The 19,498-nt window shown below is 40.4% G+C and overlaps 1 protein-coding gene across 1 annotated transcript; it reads right to left on the minus strand.

Annotated features, from left to right (window-relative positions):
* Nucleotides 1-297: 297 nt before the first annotated feature.
* Nucleotides 298-9,153, minus strand: LOC117461421 (V-type proton ATPase subunit C 1-A-like). The gene is made up of 13 exons (XM_034103278.2): nt 8,984-9,153; nt 8,317-8,477; nt 7,652-7,719; nt 5,937-6,022; nt 5,587-5,681; nt 4,957-5,048; nt 4,627-4,725; nt 4,450-4,518; nt 3,947-4,039; nt 3,620-3,713; nt 3,242-3,339; nt 3,010-3,136; nt 298-898 (listed from the first exon to the last, which is right to left on the minus strand). Exons 2-13 carry the CDS (start codon nt 8,446-8,448, stop codon nt 800-802), a joined length of 1,152 nt encoding a protein of 383 aa, XP_033959169.1. The 5' UTR covers nt 8,449-8,477; nt 8,984-9,153; the 3' UTR covers nt 298-799.
* Nucleotides 9,154-19,498: the final 10,345 nt, after the last annotated feature.

The following is a 19,498-nucleotide window of genomic DNA, read 5'->3' on the forward strand; positions in this document are numbered from 1 at the left end:
ATCACCATATAACACCCACCAAAGACATAAAGTTCTCATAATTCTGTTGAATCAAAATAAAGTCGGAGAAAGCATTATATATAGTGGTCCTTTAATAACTTATTCACAAATTAACACGTTAGATATCATTTATCCAATCATATTTATTCGATCTTTTACACAATACTCTGATACTTATTTGACAGCAAATATTCACAAAATCACACACACACACACACACACACACACACACACACACACACACACACACACACACACACACACACACACACACACACACACACACACACACACACACACACACACACACACACACACACACACACACACACACACACACACACACACACACACACACACACACACACACACACACACACACACCTTTGTTACACAATGTCTGACCCCACAATCTCAGAAACACACAAAGATCAGGTTGCCATGGTGCACCGTTTTGTAGATCACAGACACAGAAGCTATCAATACACACAGCACAAATGGAATGACACAGTAAATATAACTTTTCAATATGATTTCTTAATTCATTTCACATGAAAAAATCTGTGTAGAAAAAAACTGTAAACAAGATCAATAATTTAAAGTCACTTTTTGTCCCTTGGTTGTGAAAGTGGTAGCTGATAAGATTTTACACCACAAATAATAATCATGCAGCTTCATTCATGATGAGGAGAGGAGACGGTGAGGAGACAGAGGGTGGGGGGGGGAGAGGGAGGTTTGTACCAGGAAAATATCAAACGTATTTAACACACAACAAAAAGAAGAAAATAAGGAACGTTTTTTACACTTTAAAATCAAACAGGTTGCAGTCGATATTGTAGTAGACGTAAGGATAATACTCCTGCACACTCAGGTTTAGGCCTGGGATGTCCATGGCACACTGAAAAAAATAAGATAAGTCTTTTAGCAAAAAAATTACCAATAAGAAAAAATAAAATAATCAAAAAGGTCAAATTAAGTATTCTGAGGAAAAACACAAAAGCATGTAGTGCCTAGCAAACATTTCTCACTCCCTAAACCCCAGGCATCGCTACATTATCTTCAATCTTTGAATTCCAAAACTTAAGAGTAAAATATGCAACTTTTCCGCATTAAAATGTCTAAAAACGACAAAACAATATTATCTAATTTGTTGAATTTGGTCATTACATGTCCAAATAAAAGAAATGGGACATGTTAGTCAAGGTAAAGCTGCCTTCACATGGTACACAATTAGCTCTTTGCTCACCATGGCGTAGGGCCTTGCAGTGAAAACAGCTTGTTAGTTTTGTTTCTATGGTTACTTTACCTGCTTGCCTGCTGTCGTTTCATACAGCTGTCAACTGATTGGTTGCACATCAGTGGCAATCGAGGTCAAAGTTAAACAAATGTTAACATCGAGCACAGCAATAGATTTGAGACGCCAAGGGTGATACCTTTTAAACCATATATTTGAACCGAATGAGGATTCAAGTCATCAGATGCCTGGATCTTAAGATGAGCCAACGTTAGCAGCAGCTCAGCTCACAGCCCCTCTGGATAAACACTTCTTTTTAAATGAAAGTGCTGTATTTGTTGTCACTGGTTTTAACACACGGATCCATTTGCTTTAGAGAGGAGACCTCTGTGGATTATTAGAAGATTCTGACTGCAGTGGAGGTGAAGAAGGCTACTCACAGCATCTCACCCTACTTCACAACTTCACCAAACCACATCTTCTAACTTATTGTTTTGATTGAAAGATCTAGAAAAATACATATTGTCAATTTTTTTTTAAAGACAACTACGTATTTTTGGCTAATACAGCTATATACCTCAATTAAAAACTATTATAACATACATGTAAATAATTTAACAGCATAGATTGTATGTGATAAGGTAATATCTGCTGTATTTGAATGCAGTGCCCAGCTTTGGCCATGAGAAGGCGCAGCTGTTACTCTCTTCATTCCTACTTTATACAGGATGTATTACATTACATACTATATAGTATAGTAGAATACATTTTTGGAGTTAGTATACAAAAAACAACATCATTTACCATCTTAAACTATTAGGAAGGTATTCAATAACTAAGATGTATCTTCACTATCAAAAGGCAAGAATGTTGAAACGGAGCCAAAGGGAATTAAACCTAAAAAATAAATCAGTTCCTCTATTTCCTTTTTGGATTGCATCGTTGGACACCCACAAATCGTCTTTATTTGGCATTTATAAAGTCTGGTTTCTGCTTACTTGACTTTTTGTAAGTGTGAAAACACAACACTTTAAAAAGGGCTTCGAATCTGTTTGTATTGTGACCAAAGGACATGCAGCTTGTTCTGCTGTTGACATGAACGGGTCTTCAGCAAAGGACTACAATGTGAAATCAACATCTAAAATAACTACAAAAAGCACATATTAATGCATTTTTTATAAAGAAGTCAAAGGTGTAAATCTATATATATTTATGGTAAATAATAACTTCTGCCATTTTCTGCCGAATGTCATAATTTTGCTACAGGCCTAGTAAACACATGAACAACACTTAAAGGTGGGGTAGGTCATTTTGGAGAAACTAACTCGAGTGCGCTAGAATTTGAAAATACACAGCCGGAAAACATCTGCCACTTCCTCACAGAGCCCCTCCTCCAACACACACGAACGCGCACATGACCAATGAGGGCGCGAGATAAGTTTGTGCACAGATGGAAGGCTGACAGGCAGGTCGGCCATCCAGTTACTTTAGCCGGGCCGGCTCAGATGATTGGTCGTGCTTTTTACAGTATTACGGCTTCCACAGAAGATGTTTTTTAATGGATTTTTTGTCAAAGCACTTAATATATTCATTGCTATCGGGATGTTAAGAGCATTCCATGGAATATAACAAAATGTGTATCTCGAGCCGGTTTCTCAAACTTACCTACCCCACCTTTAAGTCAAATAATCAAAATAATGATAATTATTTTTTAAACAAGTACATAAGAAAATGAAAGAACAGAGAAATAAAAATGAAATGCTGACAGTACTCACATCGATGATGGCGGAGGCGCTGCTGTCCAGATGTTTGTACAGGTCGTTGAGAACCTCCCTCAGCCTCTTCATGGTCTTCTTGCTGGGCTGCAGCAGCATAGCCTGGAAGTTCACCGGCAGCCCGTATCTGCAGGAACACACAGCTCAACTTTTACTGCTGTCAATGAAGATTACACTTGGGTTTATAAGTATACGTTGGGTGATATTCATTTAAGACTGTATTTCAGATGACCTTAAAACAGATTCCACAAAGACCCTCAGAGCTTTGATGTGAATCCATGCGATGAAGGCTTCACTGAAGTTCACTTTGAGCCATCGGACCAGAGGGCCCTGCAGAGACAGATTAGGGTTAGGATTTCATTTTGATGTGGCAGTTTTACAATCTGGCCAAAACAGGAGAAGAGTAGTACAAAATAAACTATGCTTATCAATAATATAATTACTACAAAATCATTGGTATAGTGGATAACGAGCATGTGTGGTTCAGTATAAGCCTTAGGCCTCAAGTACAAATGTGCAACAAGCACGTTTTCAGAGCAATGCATTGCAAAGAGATCTCAACCTGAGATTGAAAAATGATTTGAAAAAGTATTGCGGTTACATCACTTACAAACTGTTTCTTCTTGTCTGTGGAGAGCCGTGTCATCTCCTCTTTGTCGGCCTTCAGCTCCTCCTCATTGTACTGGAAGTCTCTCACTACGAACCTAGAATAAGATGTTGAGGGCAGAAATCATCCACTTTTGATCAGCAGTATTTCTGTTTGTATAAAGACACTGATATAAACCCTGTGATCACTGTCCAGCTGATATATTTAGTCAGAGCTATTTCTATCTGCCGAGCAGAGCGACTTCTTTCAAAATAGAAACACGTTTCACACCTCTTGATAGAGATCCATAATGACAGTGTGTGTGTGTTCGCTGAGTGTGACCACTCTTACTTGTTCTCCCTGGCTTTGTGTTTGAAGTCATCAACGGCTTTCAGAAACAGAGTGACGCTGAACAGTCCGCTGTCATGGTCTTCAAACAGCAGACTGGAAGAGAAGACAGGAGCCTGTTAGACTGCTGGGAATCACTAACTGTACATAAATGGGCATATAAATACTCAATATATAAGTATATGTTGAAGAGAGACATTTTTTTTTTTAAATGTAGATGAAATCTAAATGTTGACAAGAAAAATGATAGTAAAAAAATTATTAAAAAATATATAACAAATCACTCAAATAAAATAAATTAATTCTTGAAATGAATTCACTTAATTTTGATTTAATTTGAAGCAATTACAATTAAATTACCAAAAATGAAATATGTGCAGAAACCAGAATGTATAGTGGATGAGCTGTGCGACGTTTAAAAAGGTAGCATTGTACAAGAATGCAAATGTGTAAAATATACAATTTCTAATGACAAATTGCCTAAAATGTAGTTTGACATGACTTACTGTGAGGATCGAGGCACCACCATCTCAGCCAGACCTTCATATGATTTCTGCCAATCAGTGTACGCTGCCCTGAAAGCAAATAACAGGGGGACACTAAGATTTCTGTGCCTCAGGAAGAATGCTGCCACAGGTTGCTCATTTAATCATTTGCATACAGACACAACAAATAACCCTCACTTTGGTACCACTACCAGCAGAGTGATGAGGTACTCGGAGTCGAGCACGAAGTCTTCCTTCTTCACGATGTCAGCCAGGCTGCGGGTCAGCAGGCTCCCCCTGGAGGCAGAAAGTAGTGTTGCAACATCATGGACGCCACCAAGAGAAGTTGACAAAGCATTTCAGAGTCGCAGCGACTTTACAGATCGTGCTGACACGGTCAATGGTCTGTGGAGGAAATGTATTTTGCTAAGAGGAACTTCGATGACAGTTTAGAAGGGCTTGTCTTACTAGCAACTTCCTTAAAATGTCTAAATGTTGTGTTAGAAGTGCCATTTGTACATTACTTACACATTCTTCCTTTCGAGGTTCTGCAGGTTTCCCTTCAGGTTGTTATAAGCCGATGCTCTGGACTTCAAGTCATTGTCAATCTGGGAGACTTGCTGTTAGGGAGGGGAAATGTGTTTGAATGATTTATGACTCACTAATACAAAACACATGCTGTTCAAAGAGGCACAACTCCTCAAATAATATCCCTAATAAGTGTAAAGTGATAATAATCAGGTTACATTTATTTTCGTCTTAACTAAATCCACTTCCTTCTAGAATAGAACTCTTCCGTTGCAACATACGTAGATACTATGTGGTTAGAGCAAATAGTTGTATGACAAAGTTACATTTGGTTATTGAAAAGCTACACACAAACAAATAATGATTGAGCAGCATATTCTTTTTAAATAATAACGTGTAATGAAATGTTGAGAATGATTTCTCATCATCATTATTCAATACATTTTGGACCTGGAGTTATGCTAATTATCCAATCAAATCAGTCAGACACATCCTACGAAGCCACCACTGGAATCTAATTCTACAAATGTCATTACACTGATAATATTAGTTGAGCTTAATATGTATCTGCCATATGAATTTGTAGATTTAGGATCATAATAATATATTGAAACTAAGTCAGAGACCTACCTTTGAGATGATTTCAGAGATGTTTTTAAGTGACTGTTTGATGGGATATTTTGCCATGTCCCATTGGAATCTTGTGATGTAGGTGACAAGATCAACTGAAAAAAAGACAACAAAAGAGTTTCAGTCTATTCTTTTGTCAGACAGCTGGGTAGGGCTAACATTTTATAACAAATCTGATCCGTCAGATAGTTGGTGTTTTCTAACATTGTTAAGACATTTAAGAGCATGTGCTTTGAGCTCTTATCAGTATTGCACAGCTAACCTTGCGTTGCATTATCGGACAACTTTTTCGGAACTAAATAATGTGAAATAAATAATGTGGACAAAATGTTCGGTAACCATCACTGTACCTCCGTTGGCCAGCAGGTTCTCCTGAACTTTGTCCCGACTGTCTTCCAGCACGTCGGCCATGTACTGAGAAACCTTCTTCACCACACTGTGAACAGCCAGGAGACATGAAAACACGCCGTGCCAACACACACTGCACGCACAGAGCCAGCGTAGACCACACAGTCGCTCTGCACCACCTCATCACACACATACACACACATCAAAACCGTTCACATATGCCTGTTAAGATAACTTCCTGACAAGGCCATTTATAATATGGCAGACCTGCACAGTTCAGGGTTTTTATCCACACTCTTCCGCAGCACATCAAAGCACAACTGTGTCTACAGATGTGAAGCCAAAAACACTGAGAGCCAAGTCACATCTCAGGCCTAAAAAGTTCTTAAGAACATCTGCCGCTTAGGCTACATTTTTCTATCAAATCTATAAAGAAAGAAAATGTAATTGTATATATTAAGGACACAAAAATAACGTACATTATACCAATTAGGGCAGCCTGATTCGCAATATTGGAGGGATTCATCTTTTTTTAAACAATATTCACATAATTATGATATACAATTACAATTTTTTTTCTTTATTATGTTTTGTGGTTTTTTTCTATAGTCTGTAGAATACACTTTGTAGACTGGGACTTCTCTGCAGCACCACAATACTTCATATGTTTTACTTTACTACATATTGAGATGACAGCATTTTGGATATTGCACTAGATTAATGTGCATAAATATTAATGGGAATAAATGTAAGAAATTATTTACTTAGACATGTTTTATGGAAACTTCCAAAAAGAGACTAAATTGATGACAGGCTGTATTGAGATAAGTGAAACCGGTTGGCCTGCTACTCTTTCTCACCCTCTTGGAGATCGCTACAGCAAAGCTAAGCTCAGGCAGTGTTGGCTGTGTGTGATCGTTTGACCTCAATGTTTCCAAAACACTATAAATTACACTCAAACATACTTGCAGCACATAAGTCACTGGGTGGAAATATGACTCAAGAAAGACCTGCTGGTGTGTCACCCAACTGTAAATTGCCAAGTTTAGACTGCGAGGCCCGCTAGCCTCAGGCCTCTGTGAAATTCCTCATCGTTACAAGGTGAGGGAAGGGATTAGGAAAAGGAAAAGCGGGTACATCAGAGAGCGCTGCACAAGAGAGGAGGTTTGTTTCATGTCCTATCAAATACAGGCCTTATTCATAATGATGAGCTGAAAGATTTGGACAAAATATCTATAAGGGATTATTTCACTGATGTTACAATTGCAATATGATTCAGGATATTGGAGGGAAAGATCATTTTTGCATTATTGTTTTATTTTTCCAAATTAAAATATGTAATAAACTGATCATAGAGTGATGTTTTGTCAGGATCCATACCAAACTTAAATCTGTAAAATATGAGTAGTAGGGAGAGATATCTCTGTAGCACTAAAATGCGTAAAGGGGCCCCATTATGCTATGGGGGGCTTTCACTTTCCTGTAGTTTGTTATATAGGTTTGTGTGCATGTAAATGGTCTGCAAAGGATCAAATCAAAGTTCCCTCCAGAGAGAGTTTCTCTCCCACACAAAAATGGTTTGTTAGCACATATTTAGCGTTTTCTACGAGTTGGATATTGCAGTAGTCCTTATTGGGATTTTGATTAAATTACTATAAATTGTTCAGCCCAAGACAATATCAGGCATTCTCCAGTCAGAATACAGCAGGTAGCTTACCTATCCACAAAGGAGTCTAATTTGGCCAGTTCATCCGACAGCCCAACCAAGACATCTAGGGTCCCCACCTGTTTGTGAACACATAAAGTGAAACATCAGCACATCATGACTTCATCAGATCAGACATGATATTTGTGTCGTTTTGAAGCGGGGTCAACCAGGGTTGTGTTTTAACAGTGAAATCTGAGGTTCACGCCGCCTACAGTCACATCCCGGGGGCCCAATGTGCTTATGATGGCGCCTCTTTGTCCAGAGCCACTGATGCATCGCTAGCAGTTCTAGGAGAACGTTACTGGCCCGTGTGGCTGCGAGGTCAGTGGGGTTACTTCACCTTCTGCACGGAGAGGAATCAAACCATAGGAGCGGAGCTGCTCTACGGATGAAAACTTTACCAAACTAACGCTTCAACATGCAGGCAACGGATCTGTGTCAAGACTGCTTCCCATTCACACAGTCAGCTTATTCTTGACAGTGGATATATAAGGTGAGTCATTTATATATAACTTTAAATGTAAATCAACCATTACTTTTTGAAAAGGGATGAAAGATCACTATGACTCCTGCAAGAAATACAATGACGTGCATATTTAACTATTCAAGTCCATAGATGCAAAGTAATTGTGTACTTCGGCATGTGAAAGAAAGTGTGATGAATCCATTCTAACCTTGAGGTCAGGGATGTTGAACTTGTGGTTGGTGGACAGGTTGTTGTTACGAGTGGTGGCTGCCATCATTTGATCCCATGTCTGCTGGCAGGTCTTCTCTCCCGGGGCAGAGATCAACCAAAACTCAGTCATGGTTACAGCTCTGGTGCAGCTAGAGGAAACTGAGAGCAAAACTGAAACTCAGACTTATGTGTGCTGTGCAACAGTTAATACAACATTGAGAACCAGTTAGATTGTCTTCTTATCAACAGCACTGCAGTACAGGTAGCACTGTATTTGCATAGCTTAGTTACATTTTAGCACTAACGGTGTTTACCACTAAGCAAGCTAAGATAGTTATGATAGTGCTCAAAAGAAATGAACAACACAGCCTCTAAGCAATCCTCTGGTTGAGTTTAATTTGACACCGATAAGAACGTGGTCTGAAATGATAGAGGTGTTTTAACAGACTCTACTATTTAAACAAATTAAAGTTTCCTTAGACACTCAAAATGCCAATTTCCTGACTGCTTACCAATGTTACAGAGGCATTATATGATTTTAACATGAGTGTATACAAACCGAAGCTAGCAAAAATATGGTTACGGTCAGGCAACAGGGATTGGCTACCGTTAGCCACTTAGCTCTGCTCACAACAACACCAACACAGCGTCACTACTTTGCTCACCTGTGAATAGAAAATATGTCCGCTAACAGTGGGGAAATATAGCTGTGAATAGCGTTTCTATGGCTCGATAATTTTCATAGTTGCCGTAGTTTCAATAGAGTTGTTGAGGTCTCCTGACAGCAGCATCAGAGTCAGCTGATCTGAGAGGAACCGGAAGACCTCTCACTCTGCTAACCCCTCAACAGCGAACACAGCTGGTGGACAGCGGGTACTGCAGGCAGGCCATCTGACATCGTGACTGTAATTCTGATTCCTGTGAGTGGGTTCGATGTTCAGGTTTGAAGCACTTGAGCAGGGTAGATGCTCGTAAACCTGTTCGAAAGAGGCCAAACATTCAGATGAAGAAGGTAATGCATGTTGCAACAGAACATAGAACAGTAGACTTACTGCCAGTAACTAAATTGTCCTTAATCTTTTCGATTAATGCACTTAAGAATTTAAGATTTAAGGTATTCCTACTTTACTTTCCTATTTTAATTTGCTGTTATCTCTAATTTTGGAAAACAAAATTTAATTTTGTACTACTTTAAATGTATTTGATAGTTACTCGTTTATTTGCAGTTTCAAATTCCTATTGCAAACAATACTCAATAAAATAAGCCTCATAATTTGATGTGACATTAGGGCAGTGGTTCTCAAACTTTTTCTGTCAGGCCCCCCCTTTGGAGAAAAAAAAAAGTCGGGCCCCCCCAACACAAATAGTCACGTAATGGGCCAAGTTAACATTTATTAAAATACATCAATATGAACGTGAGCATTCCTTTGCTAGAACAGTGATAATAAAACAATGCTTCATAAGTCTGTGTGGTCAAAAAAAGAAATACATAATACAATTATGCAATCCCTTAGAACAATAAGTTATAATACTTTGCCACTTTGCAATCTGTGCAAAAAAATGAAAAGAAAGAAAATGCTGATATTTGGCAAAACAGTGTGTCTTATCACAGCATTAGTGGCTGCAATGAGCCTGTTTTGCACTGCACATTTCTTCAAAACGGGGTTGCAGGCTCAGTGGCGGGCCCAGAGATTTCTTTTGGGGGTGCTGTGGGGTAGCTTGACGTTTTATAGAGGGTGCTCAAACATTTAGGGTTCCCATTGAAAATTGGAATTTTCTGTTACAATGAAGGCTCGATAATCAGCTCACGGCATATAGGTGTAAGCAGTGGCGGCCGGCCCATAGGGGCGCTAGGGGTGCCGCCCCACCTCTTCCAACATACAAAAACAAATATTTAAAAAAATATTAAATAAAAAAATATATATTTAAAAAATTTTTTTTTTAAATATATATATATTTTATATTTTTATTTTTAATGAACAAGGTACATATCATTCAATTGGTATCAGTAAAATGTATAATCTACAATAAAATCTCGTTTAAAATTGTATTACGATGTCTAAAGTTACTGATAAGTCACATGTTTCCTGCCTGGCCTTGCCCGTGGCATTAGTTTATCATTACCGGGCGCCGTGCAAGGAGCCCCCGAGCCAAACAGCAGCAACCAGCACGTTGCAAAAGTCTCAATAGTAAACTGTGCCGCCGAAACATAATTTCAGCCAATCAGCGCCGTCAAATATTTTGGTCACGAGGGCGCTCACGTTGGCGCCCACGTTGCTTACGTGCGTTGACGTGAGTTGTTTTTTAGACTCGTGAGTGACCAAGGTGACGCAGTAGTTGGATGAGAATGGCTTCGTGTGCAGGTGGAGTCGCCGGACCTCGGTCCGCACCCAATTCCGTGCAAGAGCTACTCTCCAATCCTTTCGAAAGGAGAAGTTTGGGAGATAAACTGTTGCTTAAAGACCTTGGACCGGACCAACCCGATTTGTATATATCGCAGCAAGCTCGTGAAAAAGACAAAACGTATCAACGAGGCTTCTCACGTAGCTGGTACACCAGAAAGGCATGGCTAGCTGGATGCAAACAGGTAAATGCTGTCTTTTGTTTCCCATGCTTGCTCTTCAAACAGCCGGGGACAGATACGATGTGCCCGTGGACTGTGACAGGGGTAAACGATATGAAGCATTTGTCCGAAAAAATTAAAAAGCACGAGTGCACGAAGTAACATATGACCTTCAAGCTAGCCATGCTAGGCAAAGCTAACATAGCATAACAACACAGCCGTTAGCACTTAGCACTCAGAGCTCACAGCTCTTCATATCTGTTCAGAAACTAGACAAAAGTTAAACTTGTACAAACCACAGACTGTCTGTGTCATGGCAAATACAGTCGCTGGTTTATTTATGTCTGTATAGGCCGTTGTTGTGAGTGTGGACGGTCGGAGCATATATAACCTTAGCTTAGCCAATTTAGAAAACACGCATTTTAAAAGGTTTTTCGCCTGCCGTCTGTCTGCAGACTTGTCAAAGCATTAATTCATGGTTTTTACTAACCGGTATCAGTATGTTGTTACTTCGGCATCATTTTGAAACGTGTATTACAATTAAATCACGGTCAAATATGTTCATCTTGTTGTAGTTGTAGCCCCCTTGCCAGCGATTCTCTCTCTAGTTTAGCATACTCAGCCCGACTCAGCCTGGTTGTTCCTGGCCCTAGAACCACGATTTTATGGGGCCAGAAAAACTGTGAATTAGGACCCGCTAACCGGTACTAGGCCAAGTGGAAACGCAACCAAAAACGGGCCCCGCACGGCTCGGCACGCTTAAAGCGAGCTCCGCGCTGGAGTGGAAACGCGCCATTACATCACCAGAAGTCCTAATTTAAGGGGTCATTTCTCCCAAAAAAAAATATTTTACTCACTATATCAACAGCCCCACCAAAAATATTTGGGGAGTGGACCTAATATAGAGGGGTCCGGGGGCATGTTCCCCCGGGAAGATTTATTTTTAAATATTGAAGTTAAAAGCATCAATCTGGTGATCTATGGATACATCTCTCAACATCCATTTGTAACAGAACTGTAAACAGATTTACTTTTTCTTTATGGATATTTTACAAATCACTCCCCTTTTAAACTTTATTCTTTTTTTACTGTCATCTAGTATTTCATACCTGTTTTTTATTGATTCTCTTATTTTTTTATAACTATAATGATCATATAAACGTGTGCCTCGGAAATAATTGTTTACATTAATCGTGACCAAACCGTTTGAGACTCGGCCACTAGCTCGCAAGCACCAGAAGCTAACAACAATCTCCGGTACAGGTGCGCTCTCTCTCTCACGCACCCACACAAAATGGCTCGTTCCACGCACACACAGAGCCGAGCTTGAATGAAACACAGAGACCCAGACGTACTTGTACTGTACTGTATCATATTCTTTTCGAATCAATAATCTTTCAAAATATGATTTTTTTTTTTTTTTCAAACCATTTTTCCTCCTGGTCTGTCGCGCCCCCCCTGTCATGCCTCTGCGCCCCCAAGGGGGGGAGCGCCCCCCACTTTCAGAAACACTGCATTAGGGTGATGTAAATATTTGTAATCCATATATAATTATAACGCAGTAATAATATATATGCAATCCAACATAATAAGTACATTTACTGATTATAATACTTTTTCTTCTGTATAATTTTGAATGCATGAATTTTACTACAGAGTATTCAGTTGCAGTGTTGCTACAATGAACACCACGGTTCACTCCCATAGAAAATGATTTTATTCATTATATTGGCAGACGTTGCAAAACATCATGTTTCTACATAAATGTAGGTAATACAAAACATTTTTAGATATGGAATTTGACCAAATATCCTGAATTATAGGATGTGATAGGAACTCCAGCCCAGACTTGTGCGTCAGTCAACATTCCAAGGGCATTACCTTCGAGAGGGACCCTGACCATTTTTTATGCCAAATCAACAGCATTTGAGGCTCTAGAGTTACTACATTTGGAAGAGCCGGGTCAAGTTTCCTGACTTTGGGTGTCTCCTGCACAGAATCTGAGGAAAACGCCCCCAAAGGACATGTTTATAGTCCAGTGGGTCTGGGGTTCATTGTTTGGGACACAATGGTTGGTCTGACTGGAGCCAACCCCGACATCAAACGGCAGGTTGAGTTTGCCCATGGCTGGCTCGAGGCCAGTCTGCAGGGATGTTATCAGGTCACACACATGCACACCACACACACACACACACACACACACACACACACACACACACACACACACACACACACACACACACACACACACACACACACACACACACACACACACACACACACACACACACACACACACACAAGCACGTTATTGTCAGTCAGTCTGAATCCAGATTACTGATAAGAGTCTGTTGTGTGATCTTTTCATGTTCAATAAGAGAAAAAGTGTTGTTTCAGCAATAATTATGACTACATTTAAAAATAACAGATTAAGAAACAATTTATATCCTCTCTCACGCATATACCAATTAACTTTGTCCTTGCATCGACTGTCATTCAAAGCTTCTAACACAAATGTGTGATCACAGATTTGTACCAAAATTTAGTTTATAATCACAGTTGATGGCCTGAAGTATTTGAGTAGGATGGAATCATCACAATAGCCAACAACCTGTTTCTCCTCAATTGTCTTGTTTAGAAAAAATGCTGCCTGAAAAGTAGTCAATAACTGAATAAAGATTTATTGGCATTTTTGCAATTAATATAATCAATTGGAGGGCGACATTTAATACAAATATAGTTTTTCCTCGTTTCAACAAATATTCCTTCCAAATAAAAAAGGAATACATCAATTTCAGCATTTAGTTGGGATTAAACTCAATTAAATTACCCCCATACATGTTTGACGCTATTTCATTTATTAAAGTTTTGGTTGCCTTTTTTTATCAAAAGCATATGATATATGATCATTTTCTTCTGAGAAACAAAATGCTTTAAAAGCAAACCACATATCAATAACTCAAATACTGACACACAGTTATGTTATGAACTTTCTGTGATAACGTATTGTATCTTGGCAGAGAGGAAACAGGGGTGAAATGTGCACCAGTTTGAAGAGTGTGTTATTGTTTGACCATCATAGTATATCTCTCATTATCTCTTCACCACTGTGACACTATTGTTAAAAATGACATGTTCTGGGACAACCCATAGATAGGTACTTCCTTTGAGGTGATTTTAAAATACATTTTTGGGTGTGTTAAAGATTGCACTGGATTTTCATAAAACAGATATTCATCAGCATTCCTGGAATGAGATTGGTTTTGTGTATTTGTTATATTCCTGTAGCCAGTTGCTTTGTGTTTCCCTGCTTAGCATTCAGATCGGGGAGCGGAAAAGTTTGTTTGGAGTTCCTTTAACTTAGCAACATTCTTTGGAAATAATAGCTGCTGAGTGACTTATCAACACTTCCAGCAGCCTGTTGCATAAGTGCATTTCAGTGTGGGTTTATCAGTCACTCAAGTCAATTTAATGAATAAATAAGTTATTTTTCAAGCAGGCAGACCAACTGTAGATTTAAAAATTATATATATATATATATATATATTATTTTCTGCTTATGAATGTGCATACCTTTTTATCTCACTAATGCTTTTTTAAGTTCAACCTCAGACAATATGATAAAATGGTGTAGCCATTATACAGTTACTCCATAATAACCACATTGGCCTATAAACGACAATTTAAAGGGGTATAGTCATTCAAATGTGTGAATATTGGAAGTGGAAAATATGAAAAATTACAATATTTTAGAACATTTGAAATGGTGGGAGTTAGTTTAGTAAATGTGAAACTGCACAACATATGTAAATGCAATACAATGAATATTGTTTTTTTACTGAGTGTATATTCAAATCCAGAACAGTGAAAAGTAGAAGCCTGCTGTGAGTGTGTGTGTGTGTGCTCAGGCTGAGTTCTGCTGTGTCTCGCTGTCTCGCAGACCCCATGCCGCAACCAGGAAACGACACCAGTAATCCAGCTCACACTGTCCGCTCCTCGATCCTCAAAGGGCGGAGCAGCGAGCCCCGCAACGTCCCACCAACACGGCACCCAGACCCCACGCAGCATTCTCATCGGTTTGTCATTGCTGGTGTCCTTTTCTGGTTGCTAACAAATGCCATTGTAACACAAAATCACTGATGTTCCGCTGTAACGGGGGTTGACTCATCAGAACAGAGTGGGCGAGCTGACCAATCAGAACTCAGTGGGCTCATGGGGAGGGGGGCAGGAGCTCCAACAAGGCGTGTAGGACAGAGTGAATACACATACACACACATACACATACATACATACAGACAAAATGAGAAAAAAAATCCAGAAAATCACATTGTCTGATTTTTAAAGAATATATTTGCAAATTATGGTGGAAAATAAGTATTTGGTCAATAACAAAAGTTCATCTCAATACTTTGTTATATACCCTTTCTTGGCAATGACAGAGGTCAAACGTTTTCTTTAAGTCTTCACAAGCTTTTCACACACTGTTGCTGGTATTTTGGTCCATTCCTCCATGCAGATCTCCTCTAGAGCAGTGATGTTTTGGGGCTGTCGCTGGGCAACACAGACTTTCAACTCCCTCCAAAGATTTTCTATAGGGTTGAGATCTGGAGACTGGCTAGGCCACTCCCGGACCTTGAAATGCTTCTTACGAAGCCACTCCTTTGTTGCCCGGGCGGTGTGTTTGGGATCATTGTCATGCTGAAAGACCCAGCCACATTTCATCTTCAATGCCCTTGCTGATGGAAGGAGGTTGTCACTCAAAATCTCACGATACATGGCCCCATTCATTCTTTCCTTTACACGGATCAGTCGTCCTGGTTCCTTTGCAGAAAAACAGCCCCAAAGCATGATGTTTCCACCCCCATGTTTCACAGTAGGTATGGTGTTCTTTGGATGCAACTCAGCATTCTTTCTCCTCCAAACACGTCTAGTTGAGTTTTTACCAAAAAGTTCTATTTTGGTTTCATCTGACCATATGACATTCTCCCAATCCTCTTCTGGATCATCTAAATGCTCTCTAGCAAACTTCAGACGGGCCTGGACATGTACTGGCTTAAGCAGGGGGACACGTCTGGCACTGCAGGATTTGAGTCCCTGGCGGCGTAGTGTGTTACTGATTGTAGCCTTAGTTACTTTGGTCCCAGCTCTCTGCAGGTCATTGACTAGGTCCCCCCGTGTGGTTCTGGGATTTTTGCTCACCGTTCTTGTGATCATTTTGACCCCACGGGGTGAGATCTTGCGTGGAGCCCCAGATCGAGGGAGATTATCAGTGGTCTTGTATGTCTTCCATTTTCTAATAATTGCTCCCACAGTTGATTTCTTCACACTAAGCTGCTTACCTATTGCAGATTCAGTCTTCCCAGCCTGGTGCAGGTCTACATGTTTGTTTCTGGTGTCCTTTGACAGCTCTTTGGTCTTGGCCATTGTTACAGCCGCTGCTACCTTGTGCCCTTAACTCTGGTTGTGTGTGTAGATGTAAATGAGCTGTGCAGTTCTTCTGCTATAATTGGCCGTCCCGACCTCTCAACATCCGCGGGGATTGGACAGACGTCACCCAATCCCTGCTCGCTTCTGCCACGTCATCCGGGGGAGGAGTATAAAGGCTGGGCACGGACACCATTCGGGAGGCTCTGTATTTTGTCACAGACGCCTCAACCCCCTCCTTGTGAGAAAGCCTTCATTCCGTGATTCTGTTAGACTGCTTAGCAGTGTGTTTTCTGTGCCTTGCTAGACTGCTTAGCAGTGTGTGGTAGCATTTTTGTGTGTATTGCTTAGACCCAGGTGAGTAGCGCCTGTAGATCAGCATTCTTGTGTGTATTGCTTAGACCCAGGTGAGTAGCGCCTGTAGATCAGCATTTTTGTGTGTATTGCGTAGATCCAGGTGATTAGCACCTGTAGACCCGCACCAGCTGTGTTCTTCCACAGTCCATTTTGTTTATTGTTTTGTTTCCACTTTAGAAGTGAGATTTTCTTTCCTTTTGTATATCTGGGCAACTCTCTTTTGGAGGCCCCGTTTGTTGGATAGTGACAGCTTGACCTGTTGTTGGGCCAAGCTGTTTGTGTACATAATTTTACTTAGTTGCAGTAACAAATAAACCACCGGTAATGTATACCAATTCCAATCTGGTCGTGTCGTGTCCTTTTGGTCCCCCTAGCCCAGTGTTTCTCAAACTGTTTCATAGCAAGGACCACTTAACCAATAAAAAAAACACTTGCGGACCACCTAACTCCACAAATGTCCAAAAACACATCGTTTTTTACAAATCACCTGAAAATGGTACAAACAAGTGGCAACATGTGTGATGAAGGTGTTTATCTGGGCTATATCATGCAATCGAAAGTGAAACTTAAGCTCGTTCAATTGCGGAGATATTCCCGCGAGAGTGCGAAAAACTTAAATAAATGTATTTATTTCAAATGTGAAATTTTACCAATATACTCACGGACCACTAGGGGGCTTCTCACTTTGAGAAGCACTGCCCTAGCCCAATTGGGAACGTAACAGCCATAGTGGAGTTTGTAGGTGACCAAATACTTATTTTACCGAGGAATTTACCAATTCATTCATTAAAAATCCTACAATGTGATTTCCTGGATTCTTTCCCCCCATTCTGTCTCTCATTGTTGAAGTGTACCTAGGATGAAAATTACAGGCCTCTCATCTTTTTAAGTGGGAGAACTTGTACAATTGGTGGCTGACTAAATACTTTTTTGCCCCACTGTATATATATATATTAGGGCTGTCAGTCGATTAAAATATTTAATCGCGATTAATCGCATGATTGTCCATAGTTAATCGCGATTAATCGCAAATTAATCGCACATTTTATATCTGTTCTATACCTTAGAGGAACATTTTTCTTTTTTAATACTCTTATCAACATATGAGTGGACAAATATTCTTTATGCTAATGTTTATTATCATTTGAACAATGACAAATAATTGTCACAAAAAAAAACACAACAACCTCTGAACATTACAAATATTCGCCTCAATTCAACCTGGAACCTCTCTCATACAATAATACAATACAAATGGTGGTGTGTGTGTGTGTGTGTGTGTGTGTGTGTGTGTGTGTGTGTGTGTGTGTGTGTGTGTGTGTGTGTGTGTGTGTGTGTGTGTGTGTGTGTGTGTGTGTGTGTGTGTGTGTGTGTGTGTGTGTGTGTGTGTGTGTGTGTGTGTGTGTGTGTGTGTGTGTGCCTGGATGCTGCAATCATGTTGCGCGCACTGAGTGTGCTGACTTTTCGTACAATGTCCCACTGTCTGGCTTCCTGCATAAAGTCAAGTGCTTGGCGCAGTTGTGGCGAAATCTCGCTCCTCTGTTTTCATTTAAACAGCTCCTTATATCCGTTAGCGCAGCTAGCTAGCACCAGATGCTAACAACAACAATGCACGGAAGGTCTCTCTTGCTCGCTCGGGCCACACATACACACACCCTCCCGGTCCTCCCAATAGCCAGTCGGTGAGCGAGGAAGTGTGGTCTGCCACAAGCGGGCGGCAGGAGCGGGGCTGTCAGCATCAGCTTGTAGATGGTATTTTAAACTCGATGCGCTCTGAAACTAAGGGGCGGCCGAGGAAAAAAAATACACATGCGTTAATCGCGTTAAAATAATTAGTGGCGTTAATTTTTTACATATCCTGTAAAAAAAAAAATTGGCTAAAAATGTTTTTTTAACGATTTTTTTTCCAACTTTTTTTTTTGCCCAATTTTTTTTCAATCATTTTTGGAAATAAATACATACATGTTCAAATAAGTGTAGAAACCAAGTCGAATTTGTCAAATGTATTGAACTGGTGATCACAGTTTGACAGCTATAGGCCTACAGCTTTCATGTGTGGAGGCGATTCACAATCAGGCCAGCTGTAGAGAAGACCCTCTCAGCTGGAACGGAGGTTGCTGGTATAGCAAGGTATAGCATATAAGTTTAATTTGGCATAGTTTGACCTCTACACCGCACTCACTAACCTGGTCGAAATATTTCCACACATTACTCCTTTTTGACGCCATGTCTGTTGTGTAGGACTCTTCTTGGAGTGTAAATAATTACCGGACTATGACTGGTAAAATATGTTGAATACCGGCAAAACTAAATCTCTCCAGTCAAAATGTCTATGTACTTTGCCGCCACACACGGTTGCCAAGCAGCGCGCTTCCAGCTCAGCTTCAAAAGTTGAACATTGCTCAACTTTTGAATCCTGGAAATCCTGGAAATCTTCGCTTCGCTCCCCCACAATGCAGTTCGGCGAAAAGCGAGGCAAAGTGACGTCATCCCCATTCAAAGTCAATGGGCAGAGAAGCGTTGCAAGCGGTGGAAGATTCGTCTAAAGCTGCTGTGTGGACGTACCGTTATTGTTGTTTAGGCTGGCCACTCATGTGTCGCGAGTGTTGACAGGGGGCGGGGGAGCACGCGGCGTGCGTTGCCGCTTCAACGCTTCTGCCCATTCACTTTGAATGGGGTGACGTCACGATTCGCCGAACTGCATTGTGGGAGCAAAGCGTAGCTTCTCTCGCAGTGCTCGCTGCAAAAGTAGAGCAATGTTCTACTTTTGCCGCCTCGACGGAGGTGTCAGCCAATCAAATCCCGCGTATGCAAATCTGACAGTACAAGTATAGCC

Source organism: Pseudochaenichthys georgianus, chromosome 16 (genome assembly GCF_902827115.2).
Source record: "Pseudochaenichthys georgianus chromosome 16, fPseGeo1.2, whole genome shotgun sequence".
NCBI lineage: Eukaryota > Metazoa > Chordata > Actinopteri > Perciformes > Channichthyidae > Pseudochaenichthys > Pseudochaenichthys georgianus.

What these genes read in the sequence shown, in the direction of transcription:
- LOC117461421 (XM_034103278.2), bottom strand. Translation starts at nt 8,448, where the DNA reads ATGACTGAGTTTTGGTTGATCTCTGCCCCGGGAGAGAAGACCTGCCAG. An exon ending in CACAAAGCCAGGGAGAACAA is followed by an intron (nt 3,714 to 3,946) that starts GTAAGAGTGGTC and finishes ATCTTATTCTAG; the next exon opens with GTTCGTAGTGAGAGACTTCC. An exon ending in CAGACAAGAAGAAACAGTTT is followed by an intron (nt 3,340 to 3,619) that starts GTAAGTGATGTA and finishes CTGTCTCTGCAG; the next exon opens with GGCCCTCTGGTCCGATGGCT.